This window comes from Microtus ochrogaster, chromosome 5 (assembly GCF_000317375.1).
Source record: "Microtus ochrogaster isolate Prairie Vole_2 chromosome 5, MicOch1.0, whole genome shotgun sequence".
NCBI lineage: Eukaryota > Metazoa > Chordata > Mammalia > Rodentia > Cricetidae > Microtus > Microtus ochrogaster.
Genome location: NC_022012.1, coordinates 79887689 through 79906118, shown reverse-complemented (window position 1 = coordinate 79906118; position 18430 = coordinate 79887689). Strand labels below are relative to the sequence as shown.

At 37.2% G+C, this 18430-nt stretch overlaps 1 protein-coding gene across 7 annotated transcripts in view; it reads left to right on the top strand.

Annotated features, from left to right (window-relative positions):
- Window positions 1-18430, top strand: part of Dock3 (dedicator of cytokinesis 3) — a 405059-nt gene that overhangs the window by 184871 nt on the left and 201758 nt on the right. For all 7 annotated transcript variants that reach the window (XM_026779352.1, XM_026779351.1, XM_013346561.2 and 4 more), the window contains exon 6: window positions 17777-17925. In XM_026779352.1, the coding sequence (XP_026635153.1) occupies window positions 17777-17925 (149 nt within the window). The remainder of the gene's footprint in view (window positions 1-17776; window positions 17926-18430) is intronic.

The window sequence follows — 18430 nt, the reverse complement described above, 5'->3', positions numbered from 1 at the left end:
CTTGAGTTCTCAGTAGTCCTCATTGTCCGCTATGTTCAGCAAGTCCGGTTTTATCCCATGCTTTTTCAGACCCAGGCCAGCTGGCCTTGGTGAGTGCACAATAACAAGAGCAGATCTCCCCACTACAATTAAATCAGGAACTCATTTGTTTTTGTTGCTGTTCTTTTTTTGATTTTTGGGTTTTGTTTATTTGGTAAAGTAGTGAATAATTAATTTTAGATTTTGGTTACAGAAATACGTCTAAAGTAAATTTACAAGGCCAACATAGCCACAATTTCTATTATTATTTTTTTATTACTTTAAAAAATACCAACCAAATTCCCACTTCCTCTTCTCCTCTCACTCCCCTCCTACTCCCTCCATACACCCTCCCCCACTCCCTCCAATCTTAAGAGAGGGCAATGTACCCTGCCCTGTGAAAGGTCCAAGGCGCTCACTACTACATCCAGGTTGAACAAGGTATACATCCAAAGAGAATAGGATTCTAAAAAGCCAATACATGCACTAGAGACAAATCCCAGTGCCATTGTTATTGGCCCCTCAATCTGCCCCAACTGACAACCACATTCAGAGGGACTAATTTGATCCCATGCTCGTTCACTCCCAGTCCAGTTGGAGTTGGTGAGCTCCCATTGGCTCAGGCAAATTGTCTCAGTGGGTGAACCTCTTGTGGTCTTGACTTTCTTGCTCATACTATTCTTCCTTCCACTCTTCAGCTGGACCTTCGGAGCTCAGTCCAGTGCTCCGATGTGGGTCTATTGCCTATGTTTCCATCTGTTGTTGGATGAAGGTTCTATGGTGTCAGTCTGACTACAGGGCAAGGCCAGTTCAGGCACCCTCTCCTCATTGCTTAAGGTCTTAGGTGGGATCATCCTTGTGGATTCCTGGGAACTTTTCTAGAGCCAGGTTTCTTGCTAACCCCAAAATGGCTCCCTTTTTCAATATCTCTTTCCTTGCTCTCATATCTGTCCTTCCTCCATCTCAACTATCCCATTTCCTCAAGCTCTTCCCAACCCTTCTCTTTCCCCCTCCTCTTCCCCTTCTCCCCTTGTTTCTTCCCCCACCCCTATGCTCCCAAATTTTGTCAGGCAATCTTGTCTGCTTTCAATTTCCAGGTGGATCTATGTGTTTTTCTTTGGGTTCACCTTACTAATTAGCTTCTCTAGGATCATGAACTAAAGGCTCAATATCCTTTGTTTATGGCTAGTATCCACTAATGAATGAGTACATAACATATTCATATTTTGGGGTCTGGGTTATCTCACCCAGAATAGTGTTTTCTACTTTCACTCATTTGTGTGCAAAGTTCATAATGTCATTTTTTTAACCACTGAGTAGTACTCTGATGTGTAGATGTGCCACACTTTCTTTATCCATTCTTCCATTGAGGGGCATCTTGGTTGGTTATTATAAATAAAGCTGCTATAAACATAGTTTAACAAATGCTTTTATAGTATGGTTGAGCATCTTTTGGGTATATTCCCAAGAGTGGTATTGCTGACCATATACCAAAATTAAATCAAGACCAGGTGAGCAATTTAAATAGACCTATAAGTCTCGAGGAAAAAGAAGCTGTCATCAAAAATCTACCCCCGCCTCCAAAAAAAAGCCCAGGGACCGATTGTTTTAGTGCAGAATTTTACTAGAACTTCCAAGAAGAGCTAATACCTATACTCCTCAAAGTGTTCCACATAATAGAAACAGAAGGGTCATTGCCAAACTCTTTTTATGAGGCTACAGTTACCCTGATACCACAACCGAACAAAGACTTAACCAAGGAAGACAATTACAGACCAATCTCAATCATGAACATCAATGTAAAAAAATCTCAATAAAATACTGGCAAACCGAAGCCAAGAACACATCAAAAAAAAAAAAAAAAACAACCTCCATTATGATCAAGTAGGCTTCATTCCAGAGATTTAGGGCTAGTTCAACATATGGAAATCTATCTATGTAATCCATCATATAAATAAACTGAAAGAAAAAAAAGTATGACCATTTCATTAGGTGCTGAAAAAGCATTTGACACCCCTTCGTGGTGAAGGTAATGGAGAGATTAGGGATACAAGGATTGTATGTAAATATAATAAAAGCAATATACAGCAAGCTGACAGCTAGCATCAAAGTAAATGGAGAGAAACTCAAAGTGATTTCACTAAAATCAGGAGCAAGACAGGGCTGTTCACTCTTTCCATATCTCTTCAACATAGTGCTTGAAATTCTAGCAATAACAATAAGACAACATCAGGAGATCAAGGGGATTCGAATTGAAAGGAAGAAGTCAAACTTTCATTATTTGCAGATGATATAATAGTGTGTATAAATGACCCCCAAAACTCTACCAGAGAACTCCTACAGCTGATAAACACCTTTAGTGATGTGGCAGGATACAAGATCAACTAAAAAACAAAAATCAGTAGCCCTCCTGTACACAAAGGATAAAGAAGCTGAGAGGTAAATCAGAGAAACATCACCTTTCACAATAGCCATAAATAACTTAAAGTATCACTAACCAAGGAAGTGAAAGACGTATTTGACAAGAACTTTAAGTCTTTGAAGAAAGAAATTGAAGAAGATACCAGAAAGTGGAAAGATCTCCCACGCTCTTGGATAGGAAGGATCAACAGTAAAAATGGCAATCCTACCAAAAGCAATCTACAGATTCAATGCAATCCCCATCAAAATTCTTCACAGACCTTGAGAGAACAATTATCAACTTCATATGGAAAAACAAAAAACTCAGGATAGCCAAAACAATCCTATACAATAAAGGAACTTCCAGAGGCATTACCATCCCTAACGTCAAGTTCTATTACAGAGCTACAGTAATGAAAACAGCCTGGTATTGGCATAAACACGGAGACATTGACCAATGGAATTGAATACAAGACCCGGATATTAACCCACAAACCTGTGAATACCTGATTTTCGACAAAGGAGCTAAAATTATACAGTGGAAAAAAGAAAGCATCTTCAACAAATGGTGATGGCATAACTGGACGTCAACATGTAGAAGAATGAAAATATATCTGTATCTGTCACCATGCACAAAACTCAAGTCCAAATGGATTAAAGTCCTCAATATAAATCCAACCACACTGAACGTGATAGAGGAAAAGTGGGACGTACCCTTCAATTCATAGGCACAGGAGACCACTTCCTAAGTATAACCTCAGTAGCACAGACAATAAGAGCAACAATAAATAAATGGGACTTCCTGAAACTGAGAAGCTTCTATAAAGCAAAGGACACAGTCAATAAGCCAAAAAGGCAGCCTGCTGAATGGGAAAAGAGCTTCACCAACACCACATCAGACAAAGGACTGAGCTCCAAAATATATAAAGAACTCAAGAAATTAGATACTAAAATTCTAAATAACCCAATTAAAAATTGTGTACTGAACTAAACAGCGTTTTCTCAACAGAAGAATTTCAAATGGTCAAAAGATACTTAATGACATGTTCATCTTCATTAGCAATGAGGGAAATTCAAATCAAAACAACTTTGAGATACCATCTTAGACCTGTAATTAAAAAAAACCACTAATGATAGCTTTTTCTGGAGAGGATGTGAAGTAAGGGGAACACTCATCCATTGCTGGTGGGAATGCAAACTTGTGCAACCACTTTGGAAATCAGTGTGGTGATTTCTCAGAAAATTGGGAGTCAACCTACCTCAGTATCCAGCAATCCACTCTTGGGAATATACTCATAGCCACAGTTTCAAACTCAGACTCTGGAAGAAATAAAACCATAGAGCACCATCCTTGAAAAATAAGTACACACAATCTCCAACAAATACTTGCAATCAGAATCCATTATTATATTGAAGGATTATACACCATAACCAAATGATATTCATCCTGTATATGTAAGGGTGATTAAACATGAACAAATTAATGCATGTGAAATGCCATATTGACAGAATAAAGATGAAAATCTTATAATCATCTCAGATGTAAAAAATACATTTAACAAAATTAAGTGCCTTCTACAATAAAAGTTATTCAGTAAAATAAATGAATATAACTTTATTAGTTCTCTCATTGCTGCAAAAAATAAAGTACTGGACCAAACCAACCTAGGGAAGAATAGGTTTTACTAGGCTCATAGTTAAGTCCATCAATGGCAGGAAGTCATGGCAAGAGGAGCTTGAGGCAGCTGGTCATATTTAAGTATGGTCAGGAAGCAGAGAGAGATGGATGCTAGTGTTCTGCTTGCTTTCTCATTATTTTCTCTGGGATACCAGCCCATAGAATAGTGCTGGCCACATCTAAAGTCGTTCTTTTCTCCTCAGTTAGCCCAGTCTTGAAATTCCCTCTAAGATAATGCTCAGAGGTTTGTCTCTTAGGCGATTCTAGGTCCTGTCAAGTTATAAAATTAACCATCACAATAATAAGTGTACTTCAGAATAATAAAGTCTTTTGTGATAAGACTATATGCCAACTTTAATCTACTCAGTGGTGATAAACTTAAGGTTTTCTTCCAAGAGTAGGAACAAGATAAAGATATCAACTTTTATAACTTTAGTTCTGGAAAACCAAGTCAAAACAAATGGGTAAGAGGAAAATTAAAGGCACTCAAATAGGAAAAGAAGCAAAATTATCTGTTTTTAGAGAACTGTCTCATATGTAGAATTATCTACATATTATGTGCATGCATACACCTCACTAGAATTGATCAACAAATTCACTAAAGTTATAGAATAGAAATAATATACCAAATCATTTACATTTCTATAAAACTAACAAATTATTTGAAAAGAACATTAAGAAAAGAATTCCATCCTTCTGTTCCTCATTGGGACTTTGGGAGCTCAGTCCAGTGTTCCAGTGTGGGTCCATCGCCAGATGAAGGTTCTATGGTGATATGCAAAATATTCATCAGTAAGGCTATAGGATAGGATCATTTCAGGTTCCCTATCTTCAGCTGCCCCAGGAACTAACTGGGGACCTCTCCATAGGCACCTGGAACCCCCTCTAGGTCCAAGTCTCTTCCCAACCCTACGATGGCTCCCTTAATTAAGATATGTGCTTCCCTGCTCCCCTATCCAACCTTCCTGTATCCCAATCATCCCGTTGCCCCAAGTTCTCCCCATCCAACCCTTCTCACTTTTTTCTCCCCATCATGAGCAAGGAAGTCAGGACCAAGAGGGGTGCAACCACCCACGGAGACAGTGGAGCTGATCTATTGGGAGCTCACCAATGCCAGCTGGATCGTGACTGGAAAAGCAGGGGATAAACCCGGACTCTCTGAATATGGCGGACAATGAGGGCTGCTGAGAAGCCAAGGACAATGGCACTGGGTTTTGATCCTACTTCTTGTTCTGGCTTTGTGGGGGCCTAGCCAGTTTGGATGTTCACCTTCCTAGACCAGGATGGAGGGGGGAGGACTTCGGACTTTCCACAGGGCAGGGAACCCTGACTGCTCTTCAGACTCGAGAGGGAGGGGGAGAGGAGGGGGGGAGAGGGGGAGGAGTGGGAGGCTGGGAGGAGGCGGAAAATTTTTTTTCTTTCTTAATAAAAAAAACAATAAAAAGATATAGAACTCTTTAAAAAAAAGAAAAGAATTCCAATTTTTGACTGAAAGTCACATAAGGAAATGCTCAACATCCTTAGTCATCAGAGAAATGCAAATGAAAACAACTCTGAGATTCCATTTTACACCTGTAAGAATGGCCAAGATGAAAAACACTGATGACAACTTAATGCTGGAGAGGTTGTGGGGTTAAGGGAACACTCCTGTGTTTCTGGTAGGAGTGCAAGCTGGTATATGCCCTTTGGATATCAGTGTGGCGATTTCTCAGAAAATTAGAAAACAACCTTTCTCAAGACCCAGTTATACCTCTTTTGGGTATATATCCGAAGGATGCTCAATTGTGCCTCAAGGACATGTTCATAGTAGCATTTTTTTTTTGTCATAGCCAGAACCTGGAAACAACCTGGAAATGCCCCTCAACCAAAGAATGGATAAGGAAAATGTAGTACATTTATATAGTGAAGTACTACACAGCAGAAAAAAGTAATGACATCTTGAAATTTGCAGGCAAACAGGTGGAGCTAGAAAACATCATTTTGAGTGAGGTAACCCAAACCCAGAAAGACAATTACCATAAGTATTTTTTAAACATAAAGCAAAGAAAACCAGCCCACAAATCACAATCCCAGAGAACCTAGATAATAATGAAGACACTAAGAGAGACATACATGGATTTTATCTACATGGGAAGTAGAAGAAGACAAGATCTCCTGAGTAAATTGGGAGCATAGGGATCTTGGGAGAGCGTTGAAGGGGATGGGAAGGGCAGGGAGGGGAGCAGAGAAAAATGTAGAGCTCAAAAAAAGAATTCCATTTATAATAACGTCAAAAATAATAAAATACGTGGGAATTAACCTGTTAAGTTAGCCTGGAAAGTGGAAAAATTGAACACTACAAGCCAAAACATTGCTTAAGGAAATTAAAGTACAACTAAAATGTAGGAAAATCCTGTTTCAGAATCATTCATATTTGGCTTCAGGATAACCAAGCTTCTGCTTACTTGGAAATGTCAGCTGTCCTTTTGCATTAACATATAGTTATGTATAACCATTTCTACTTTTCATAATAACCAAAAATGCTTTATTATTAAATTTATAGTTTTAAACTTTGTAGTTCATCTGACTGTTGATAGCCTTTTGAGTTCAGGTCTAAGATTTTATCAGTAAGTATCTCACCTTAAAAAGATAAACAAGTGTAACTGACTTGTTTACCTTATTCAGAGCGGCATGTTCTTCAGAAGTAAAGGTTTATTTCATCAAGAAGATACAGAATTTCTGCATATGACATTTCTTTAAAAACAGATAAAATGAGCCATACTAAAAAGAAATTATGTCCACAATTAGCAGTTGGGTGTTATTTTTAGAATTATTTTTAGGTTGCAGTACTTAAAAGTAAGACACAAGGGCAAGGGTTGGTGGTCATTGTTTAGAAGTTCGTCTAGCAAACTAGATGATATTTTGAGGCCAGGTCCAGAGCAGAGTCTACTGGAGAGAGAACAAAGCAGAGGTGTGATAATAACTACAGTTGCAGATAGATTCATTCTCATCTCCCCCCTTTTTCTCCCTTTCCTTCCTTCCCCCAAATGAAAATACCAAGGCATACCATTGAAGTAGTTAGTTAATTTTTCCCAGATCACTTTGTCAATTAAGATAGAGCACCAAGCAATCTTGACCCTATATCTAGTATCCCTTATGCACTATGGCATATTGTTAAAGAATTAAAAGTCTAGATGGATAATCAGTAATAGGAAGGCACGGAATGTTTTCATGCTACTGTTAATGTGAACTTAAGAATTCACTTTGGATGTGCAGTAGTGAATTTTTTAACATTAAAGTATCCAGGTTTTTTTCCCCTCTAGTAGGAAAGACCTTTAAGAGAAACCAAATGTAGAATTTAGTATAACACTCTGTTTTTAATAGAAAACTCCTGGGTTTCCTTGGTATCAAGTCCTGGTATGAAATGGCTGTTGCTGTATTTCTAGAGAAGTAGATGTAAATATGTACCTTCTGCCTGTTTGCGCTCTCTCTCTCTCTCTCTCTCTCTCTCTCTCTCTCTCTCTCTCTCTCTCTCTCTCTGTCTTTCTTTCTTTTTTCCTGCTACAGGATGACTGAGATCCTAAATGGGCTTAGTTGGCAGGGTAGCTGCAATCACTGCTGCTCTATATATAATGTCACCAGAGGGTAAAAACTCTCAGTGGACAAATGGCATGCTGTAGTTAAGACACAAAGTTTCTCCATGGCCACGTACTGCTATGGAATGCACTTCATTTATCATGTGTTCCAGAAATATAAGTAGTCTAGCTTTTGTGTTGATTCTGACAGGGAGTTGTTGTACTTAGCCAGGTTTGCTAGTTCCATTTATCAATATTTAAGTTGGTAAAAAGCAATGAAAGCTGTATTTGACTCTACTTAACTTTGTGTCCTACAATAACTCATTTCGGGTGGGATATGGAGAAAGGCCTTTTTATAGTTGGGGTTATTCTGTTTTATGTTGTAAAACAATCAAAGATGTTTATAAATCTAGGTTTTAAATTTATATACCATGAAATGCCGATCAGTTAATTAAATTTAGGTTCTAGTGCCATTGTTCCCACCCCTAATTTCTAGCCCGTACTTTTTTTTTCTAGCTCTTTAAGCTATTTCTTTAATGTTTTACATTTCTAGAAATATCCCTTTAGTGGATGTCTTTTCTAAACTTTAGAAAAAGTATTTAGGTATTGTTTAATGATTGTCTTAATGTAAATGACAGTAATTAAACTGAATGTTCATGTACCTTCACATGTGCTACTTCCCCCCTGCACTGTGTTCAGAATCCCATATCTCTGTCTTTTGAGTCAGTATTCAGTAGTTACAGTGTTGCTGTTTCATAAATTTCATATGACCCCCTCTTGAGTAAGTAGTAAGCTGTTACGATATCTGTGTAATTATTTTCATAAATAAGAAATTCAAGTTGTGCTTCCTTTCGTAGTTAATGACTGCTTGGTATTCTTTACTTTGTTTTGTAAAATCTAACCTCTTATCTGAAATAAAAATTTCCATTGAGTATATTCAAATACGTTAGGTATTTAACTAATATAATTTTTTCTCAGTTATATCCTGTATGGAACCATGCTACCTTCTACATTAATATGTCCTTTAAAATGTCTTTGTCGCTGAGGCTAAACTACTTTTGCCTTAATTTTGACTTATTTGTTCCTTTGGCAAAACACTTTACCAATCAATAGCTTTCTGAAAAAAATGTAAAGTAAAAATTAACATTCTGCATTTTAAAATGTATTTAGCCTACCATTACCTTTGATTGATAGTCTTGATGAATATAAAATTGTTACAAATAAGATACAGAATTTTAACTTGGTATGGGTATACATATTTATTCTAGCCAGCACTCAGAAGATTGAGGCAGGAGAATAAGATTTTGAATTCATCCAGGCACAAACATTCAGTAACACTGTTTCAGACAAAACAACAACAAAAGCAGACCCTACAGAGCTTTGAAAGCTTGTCTTCCTTATTTCCCATCTTCCAATGTTGTCGTTTCTGTCATACCATGTCAGTGCTGTTCTGGTTCCTCTTGTTTACAGTTTGTCTCCCTGAAAGTTTATGGATCATCTCTTTGTCCTCAATATTGTGAAATTTGCAACAATGTCCATCTTTGTATCCATTTTTTACTTTTGTTTTGTTAATTATGCTGACTACACATCCAGTTATTCCATGGGATCTCATTTTCTTTACTTTTGGCACATGTAGTTATGGGCTAATTTAATTCAGGAGTTAGAGTACTGGAAGACCTCTGGTTACACAGAACTTCTACTGAGTTAGTGGTTTTAGGTGCTTACCTTGAGAATCCAAAGTATGTATTTTACTGACATCCGGTAGGGTAAGATTTTAGGAAGGGCATTATTATAGGTGAAAGCTTAAAGGAAAATAAGCTAGGAGAGCACCTGTGTAGCAGGAACAGATCCTAGAGAGAGGGAACCACTTAGTTGAGTGTAGAGGATTTGAAAATAAATTGCCGCTGTATTGATTGCAATCATTCTGCTGCTTTTTAGTTTATGATCCATTTCATTCTTACTCTGTCTTTACACAAAAGGCTAGGGCTTGTTTTTCCACCTTTGCATAGTTAAATGAGAATGGATTTTCTACTAGATAAAAAGTTTAGCAGTTATACTTTTATTTTTTTTAAATTTATTTATTTATTAAGGATTTCTGCCTCCTCCCCGCCACCGCCTCCCATTTCCCTCCCCCTCCCCCGATCAAGTCCCTCTCCCTCATCAGCTCGAAGAGCAATCAGGGTTCCCTGACCTGTGGGAAGTCCAAGGACCGCCCACCTCCATCCAGGTTTAGTAAGGTGAGCATCCAAAGCAGTTATACTTTTAAAAAGTATTCCAGTTACCTACATAACAAAGCATCAACAGCTTAGTAATTTCAAACAACTGATAAATGTCTCGGTAGCTCAGCTGGCCTGTTTTTTCTTACAGTTTCTCACTCTGTTGCAGTCAGATAGTTGCAAGGTGGGCAATAGGCCCCCAAAGATGTGACAAGGCTCTGTATACAATATGGGTCACATTGAGGAGTTGTTAGTAGGGTGCCTACTTATGATTTCAACATATAACTTGTGCTTTTAAAAGCTTGACTACTTTATTCATTCATTTATTCATGTATGCAAGGAGACAGTAAGAAGTGAATCAATTAAGGGCTAAAAATTGACTTAGTTTACTGATGTCATGTTCTGTTGCTCAAAGAAGTCTCAGGATCAACACACTCTTGTCTTCCCTAAAGGACTGTCATTGTTATAGAAGAACAGGGCATGGTAGATATTATCATCTCTGGACATTTTCATATGAAAACAAATTATTGAAACATAATTTCTTAAAGACTATACCAATATATTCTTTTACAGATATTATGTATGTATAAACATTTGTATATCTTTTACATGTGCATATATGTTATATATGTATATACTCATTTACATAATTATATACACATATACTCATATTTTATTAAAGCTGATATATAAAACTATAAACTGTAAAGAAGAAATTTATTCTTTATGGTTCTGGAATATGAGAAGTCTAAGATTTACAGAATTACTGTCATGGGAGAGCCCATTTCCACTTAAGTGGCACCTTCCCATTACATCCTTACATTGTGTTGGAGATGAACAAACTCCATTGAGGTTTATAAGGACACACACTAATACTATTTGGGTTCTGCCCTTATGACTTTAATCATCTCCCCAGAGGTACTGCCTTCTGATAACATTGCCTTAGGGATTAGGATTTTGACATGTGAATTTTGGTGTGATAATTTTGTCTGGAGGACCAGCCTGCAGCAGCACAGGACTTTGACAGGAATCCATGGAGACTGAGAGACTAAACTTTTCTATCTGAGGGGAGTTAGGGAAAAAGATACTCACAAACTCTCTTGATGGTTTCCTTCTTTATTCTTATTCTTATTTATTCTCTCTCTTCTGTCTTATGTTGACTTATAGCTTTTATATCCCAGAGTCAAAACAATTGCAATCCATTTTTCAAGTAAATGATTATAGGTAAAAAAACATGTTTTTAATCTTCCTCATATGATTAAATATTTTATGTATTACAGGTAAAAAACAAATTATGCCAAGAGCACACATACATTCATACCCAAGCATCTTGTTATAGATTAACCATGTGAAAAGCAAGGTGTTCTTGTCAGGTCTTTTACTGGCAGGCAGCATTTTCAGTTACAAAGAAATGGCCAATTACTTCATTACTTATCTTGAAAGATAATTTTATAGAAAATCTTAAAGGAATCTTAAACATAAATTTTTTATATGAAAAAGAGTCAGCTCTACTTAAATATTTAGGGTACATATCTGTTCATTAATAACTTTTTATATCAGGAGATTGTGGACATAAATGTGTTGGAGAAGGCCGCTTGTTTGATTCAAGGCCACTCAGATAGCTTAGACCCAAAATAATCACACAAAAACTATATTATTAAAAACCACTGCTTGGCCCATTAGCTCTAGCTTCCTATTGACTAACTCTTACATATTAATTTAACCCAGTTCTATTCATCTGTATATCACCATGAGGTCATGGCCTATCAGCAAAGTTTCAGCACGTTTTATATGGCAGCAGCTCCATGGCATCTCCCTTCTTTCTCCTAGCATTCAGTTCTGTCTTCCCCACCTACCTAACTTCTGCCCTATCAACAGACCAAGCCAGTTTCTTTATTCATTATCCAATAAAAGCAACACACAGACAGAAGGGCTTTCCACACCATTTCCCCCTTTCTGTTTAAACAAAAAAGAAGGTTTTAACTTTAACATACATATAACAAAACAGGCATCAAAGGAGACTTACAGTTATAATATTTATATCTACTTTATTCTTATCATAGCTAAGAAAAACTATAATTTTAGTCATACATTCTTCAACTCCATCAAAGACTTCAGAAGGATATAATATTATCTAAGTAACAGGAAGTGCATTGTAAGCAATTTCCAAAACTCTAAAATGGGCAGAGACATCTTGCTGCCTGGACAATCACCTAAAGTTCTTCTATACCATTGGGACATCCACTCTTCAGTCCACAGGCCCATAATATCCAGCAGACTTTTCCATGGAGCAGGAAATTTCAAAGACAGCCCCACCTATATTGGCAGTTTTTCAGTCAGTTTCTTCTGTGTCCTACAGAATGTCTAGCAAATTCTTTCATGAAGCAGGAACCCTGAAGGATTGTCTCACCTTTAGGCATTTCTTTGTGGGTCCTGCATGTCCAGTTAATCAGTTCAGGCAAAAGCAGTTTCTTGCCCAAATGGCTAGCAAACACCATTAGGAGCCTCTTTGATACCCATCTTCCTCTCAAAGTAATTGGTGCTGCCAGGGGCAGACATGTCTCATTGTTATGAAAAGTACTACATTATTAAAATACTTTAAATGCCATAATCTGTAGGTCTTTGAAAGAGTAGAAGAATACCTATGAAATGGAAATATATCTCTATACATCTAGAAAATCTAACTAACATGGATACAAGTTTGATCATTATCTATTAGCCTATATTTCTTAATTATATATTACATTTTAAGTGAGCTACATGAACACAATACCCTAATCAAGATCAGAAATACATATACATATAACAAAATTGACTTTAAATTTGTATCAACAAACCAAGATCCATACCAATGCAAATTATTCTTATCTATATCATATCCCTCTTTAAATGTAAATAAACAAGTATAAACAATATTTGGGAATGTGGGCATAGTTCTGTCCATACTGCTTCTGGTGTTTGAGGGTGCTGTTGATCAGGTCTTTCATGGTGTGTCCTATGTGCTAGGTTCATCTCAGACAGCAGTTGGATGAAATAATTTTTTGAGGGTGTTCACAGCAACCATTCAGGAGGTCATGCTCTCTCAAACCACAGCATTCTGGAAGCAATCCACAGTTTCTCATCCTCTGTGGAAAGAAGAGAAGAACCTCTTTTCCAAAGCAACATATCCTTAGACCCAAATTTGGAATTCACAATACCTTTTTAATATACATGCTGGTTTAGCTTAGTATCCCATACAGTGAAATGTCTCTCTGTACTTTGCTCCTTTACAGTCAAAAAATTCAAAGAAAACACAATAATATACAAAATCCATACTCTCTGAATTTTTCATTTTTACCTGGCTTTTTTTACTCCTTTTCATCTATGACTATCTGTACTCTGTCTCTTTAAAGACTTTACCCTTTTTTTAAACCATTAACTTCCTTTTATGACTCTCTATAATCTTTTTCTTCTCACTTCTAAGCCTGTATACCTTTAAACAACACTATGACTCATCTGGATTTGTCTTTAGTGCATATCTGTAATTTTTTACTGTCTAAGAGTACTTTTTAAAATGCTTAGTGCTTTTAAAAACTTAATGCTGCACCATTACTATGGTATATATGGTACTTTCTGCTTTCCCCACCTAGTCCAGCATGGCGGAGCTGCTCACACTTCTGAGTGTCATGCAAACCACCCTACTCTCAGGCACACAGCAAGTCCATGTTGCCATTAAGCAAGCTACAGCAGTTTGCTCACAAACCCCACTGAAATGCTTTGTAGCTAGACCTCCTGCCTGAAAGAGTTTGCACTGGCAGGATAGCCCAGAATGCCAGCATTTCAAAGTGGCGTGGCTTTTTTTTCTTTTGCTACAACTGGATCAGGAAAACCTTTCTTAAAGGAGCTGCTGCGTGCTGCCAGCAAACAACAAGAAGCTGTGTTAAACTCTATAGTTTTTCTTTTGTCTAGAATTACTTTTCAAACTCGCTCAGGTTTTAAGTGGATTTAGTTGGTCTCATGTTGGGCACCAATTTGTTGGAGAAGGCTGCTTGTTTGGTTCCCAGTAAAAGGAATTACTCATTACCTTTGGTGATTAACAAAAGCTAGCAATAAGAGTATGTCATCTAGTAATAATTGGGCTGCTTTGTTCTTGTTCCCTGACCTTAAAAGAGTTTATTTATTTTTTTTTTGCGGTTCAGAAAATGAGTTTATTATAGCTGAAGATATAAAAGAAATGGGGCAGACAGAACTTGTGCATAATGGCGGCAGTGGGTTCCAAAAGGGGACTTCCACTGTTAGAAGTAAATATGGAGCAACAAAGAAAAAGAATTCAATAGGGACAAACTTTACTTCTGCTCACAAGTATGTACTACTCAGCAAAGCAGAAGAGCAAGTAAGCAAAGACAGGAAGTTCAGTGGTTTTATTCTAAAGCTGGCAGTGTCTGTGTCGCTCCTCACCTCACAGTCTTTTGTGATTGGCTATTTTTTTGTTTATATTCTTTTTTTTTTTTAGGCTTCATCCCAGGGATGCAGGGCTGGTTCAACATATGAAAATCTATCAATGTAAAAAAGAAAAGAAAAGAAAAGAAAATCTATCAATGTAATCCACTGTATCAATAAACTGAAAGAAAAAAACCATATGACCATTTCATTAGATGCTGAAAAAGCATTCAATAAAATTCAACACCCCTTTATGATAAAGGTCTTGGAGAGATTAGGGATACAAGGGTCATACATAACTATAATAAAAGCTATCTATAGCAAGCCGACAGCTAACATAAAATTAAATGGAGAGAAACTCAAAGCCATCCCACTAAAATCAGGAACACAACAAGGCTGTCCACTCTCGCCATACCTCTTCAATATAGTGCTTGAAGTTCTAGCAATAGCAATAAGACAACATAAGGGGATCAAAGGGATTCGAATTGGAAAGGAAGAAGTTAAACTTTCATTATTTGCAGTTGATATGATAGTGTACATAAGTGACCCCAAAAACTCCACCAAAGAACTCCTACAGCTGATAAACACCTTTAGTAGCGTGGCAGGATACAAGATCAATTCCAAAAACTCAGTTGCCCTCCTATACTTAAAAAAGTTTTGCATTCAACTTTGTGCCTTATTAAAACTTTAAGTTGTCTTCTTGTTTTTTTTTAACCTCTGAGTTGTTTAACAAAAACATCTTAGTCTAACTTTGTTATTTTCAAAGCTTTGTTTCAGCTATGATGCACTCTGTGACCTGTAAACACGTCTCCCAACGTGAATGTTAAAAGGATTTAAACTAACTGAGCTATTGGGACTCAATTGTTAGTCATTAACTTAACTATAATCCATGCAGCTGTAAGGGGAGACTGCTTGTTCATTTCCTGGCTGCCCAGACCCAAATAATCACACAAAAACTGTATTAATTACAACATTGGTTGACCAACAACTGAAGCATATTTCTAGATAGCTCTTATATCTTAAATCAAGCCATTTCTGTTATTTTGCATTTTACCACAAAGCTTGTGGTTTGTTACCTATTGCTTCTTGGGCAGCCACATGGCATCTGCCTTTTTCTGCAGCTACATAACGTCTTTCTGACTCCACCTACTCTCTTTATATATCTCTTCCTGCCTGGCTATATTCTGCCCTGCTATAGGCAGAAGCAGCTTCTTTATTAGTCAATGACAATAATAAATATTCATAGCATGCAGAGGGCAATCCCACATCATACAACTTTTTAGGTGAGATTCATAGACCCTGACTGTGAAACATCCTTGTACTTATTTTTATTCATCAAAACTTTGTTTAAGCTATTATTAAATTATACAGTACAGCGTAGGGGAGGGGTCATCTTCTTGACAATCCACAGGTAAAATTTACCCAGTAGAATGGGCTGTTTCCATGAGATAAACACATTTTATCACAGGCAGTGGAGATCTCCCCGCATCCACTCATACCATGCTAGGTACCAGAGAAAGAAAACTGCAGCAAACATGTAAAGGCATAGCAGAAGCAAAAGGCATTCTGGGGTTTGTAGTCCTGCGTCCTTGCTTAAAGGAGATGAGCCCATCGGAGGATTCCCTTCTGGTGGGCTCACACCTAGAACTTCAACTACAACTCGCTGTTCCTCTGGCATGACCCACGGCAGTGTGACACAAGCATTTAAATTTAGTGCACAGGCTGCAGAGATGACTTAGTAATTAAGACCACTGGCTGTTTTTCCAGAAGACCTATGTTTGATTCTTAGCACCCACATGGCAGATTACAACCGTTTGTAACTCCAATTCCAGGGGTATTCAGTGCCCTCTTCAGTTCTCTGTAGGCACCAGGCTGGCATGTGATACACAGACACACATTTAGACAAAAAGCCATTGCACTTAAAGTAAAAAAAAATAAATCTTTAAAAATAATAACTCATAGTGCATATGCAAACATGTGATGCATTGATGTCAGCACACTTCCTTATACTTGACCTTAAAAAACCCCACTTTTAAATATCGTATGTAAATCTCAGAGCTACCTAGCAACTGAAACTACCTTTCTCCCCTAATTCAAGGTTACCATTCCCTGAGAAACTGTTTCATGTCTTCTAGAGCCTCAGCATCCTTTTGTATCATTCTCATGGATGATCTTGCCTTTTTATTTGTCTGAGAATGAAGCAATCAAAGGAAAAGACTTCAGTAATTTCATTACATTTCCAACTCTCTACATCATTACCCATATTAAGGGTTTTTCCTTTCTGTGAGAATACGGTTGCCCCTTTGTACCCATGGATTCAAGTTTTATGGAGAAGAAATATTTGGGAAAAATTTGCATCTGGGAATTTTTTTGTTGATCATTAAAATCATTCTTTAAATTTATTTTTTTTTTACTTTACATACCAGCCCCAGTTCCCTCTCCCTTCATTTCTCCCATCCTCCCTACCTCCTCCTATCCCCCCGCCCCACATCCACTCCTTAGAGGGGACAAGGCCTCCCTTGGGGTGCCAACAAAGTCTGGCATATGAAGTTGAGGTAGGACCAGGCTTCTCCCTCATAAATCAAGGATGAGTAAGAAATCCCACCATAGGGAATGGACTCCAAAAACCCAGTTCATAAAAACATTCTTTATAGACTTATTTTATCTCAACTTATTCATTAATCATATAAAAATCATTTTTTCATTGAAAGAAATAGAATCAAAGTATTCAAAAGTTAAGGTTTTGCTTCAATGAAATAAGACTTCAGTTCCTAAATTTTTTGAAGCATCAACTTTGAGCACTTAGTTTTGTTTTTGTTTTTTTACTTGCAAGGTAATAAACACTACAATGCCCTTAAGTTCATTGTGATGTTTCTTCTTAACTTTTGTAAGCATAAGGATCTTTATTAAGCTGAAAGGAGTAGAAATCTATTACTCTAGGGACCCACACTGTTTAAAAGAAGCTAATTAGAAAGCTAGATGAGGCCTAGAATCCAAGAAAGGAATCTCACTCCTGAGACTGGCTTTATATGAAACCTTAGTTGTTTCAAAGTAGGGCAATTAATTCTCTCCTTCCTTCTTTTAACTTGACTATTCCTCCTGATGAAACTAGAGGTGTTGCCAGATGGTCGAAGTCTTTGCTACTAAGTGCATTATTATTTCTGTTGTGAAATCAGCTTTGGGCTTCTGTGTAAGTTACTTTTCTGATTAAGCGTAATAACTTTGATTTACTTGAGATGAGTAGTCCAGGGTTGGATAGAGAGGGTGCTTTTTCCATGATCCAGATTAGTTACACTGCCTTGTTAGATAGCATTGTGCACAATTTTTTAGAAAATAGGAACTCAAAACTTTGTTTCTAAGTAAGATTCTTCTTACATTGCCTTTATAGTTCAGGGAAATGAGCACTTTTCATAGTTTAACTATTTTTCTTTCTCTTCTCATTCCCTTTCCATATCCCTTTTATATTTCACCCACACCAAAATACCTTTCAGAAACACAAAGTAGATCTTTTCTACAAACTACGCCATGTGATGAATGAACTTATTGACCTTCGAAGGCAGCTACTGTCTGGTCACCTGACACAGGATCAGGTGCGGGAGGTTAAGCGGCACATCACCGTACGACTGGACTGGGGTAATGAGTAAGTATGACTATTACTTGGACATCTCTCAGTTTTATTGTAACTCAGTCCTCATAGAATTTAAACTTGAGTAAGCTTCTCTTTAATGATTCAAAGATAATATATCTTCTGTACAGCTTTTATAGGTATCATTGTTTCTTCCAGTTATCAAAGGGCATTCACTAGTTCTAGTCTTGATATTTTCTTACCCTGTATTTTATTTCTGTTAAGAATTAAAGAGTTGGACCCATTTTCAGTGGTTCACAAGCACCTGTAACGCCTGGTCCCAGGGAGATCTGGTTTATTTTCTGGCCTTTACAGGCTCTCTCACACATAGTCACACTGGCACATGTGAAATAAAGATAAACCTTATAAAAAAAAAAGAATTAAAGAGTTGGTTGGAGTTTACCCTCTGAGCTGTCTTCCAGGAGATAAACTCTTTTATTTTAAACCTCACTAATCAAAGTATACTTTAAAAAATTCTCTGATACTGAAGGGGAAAAGGAGGGGAAGTCAGGAAAGATGG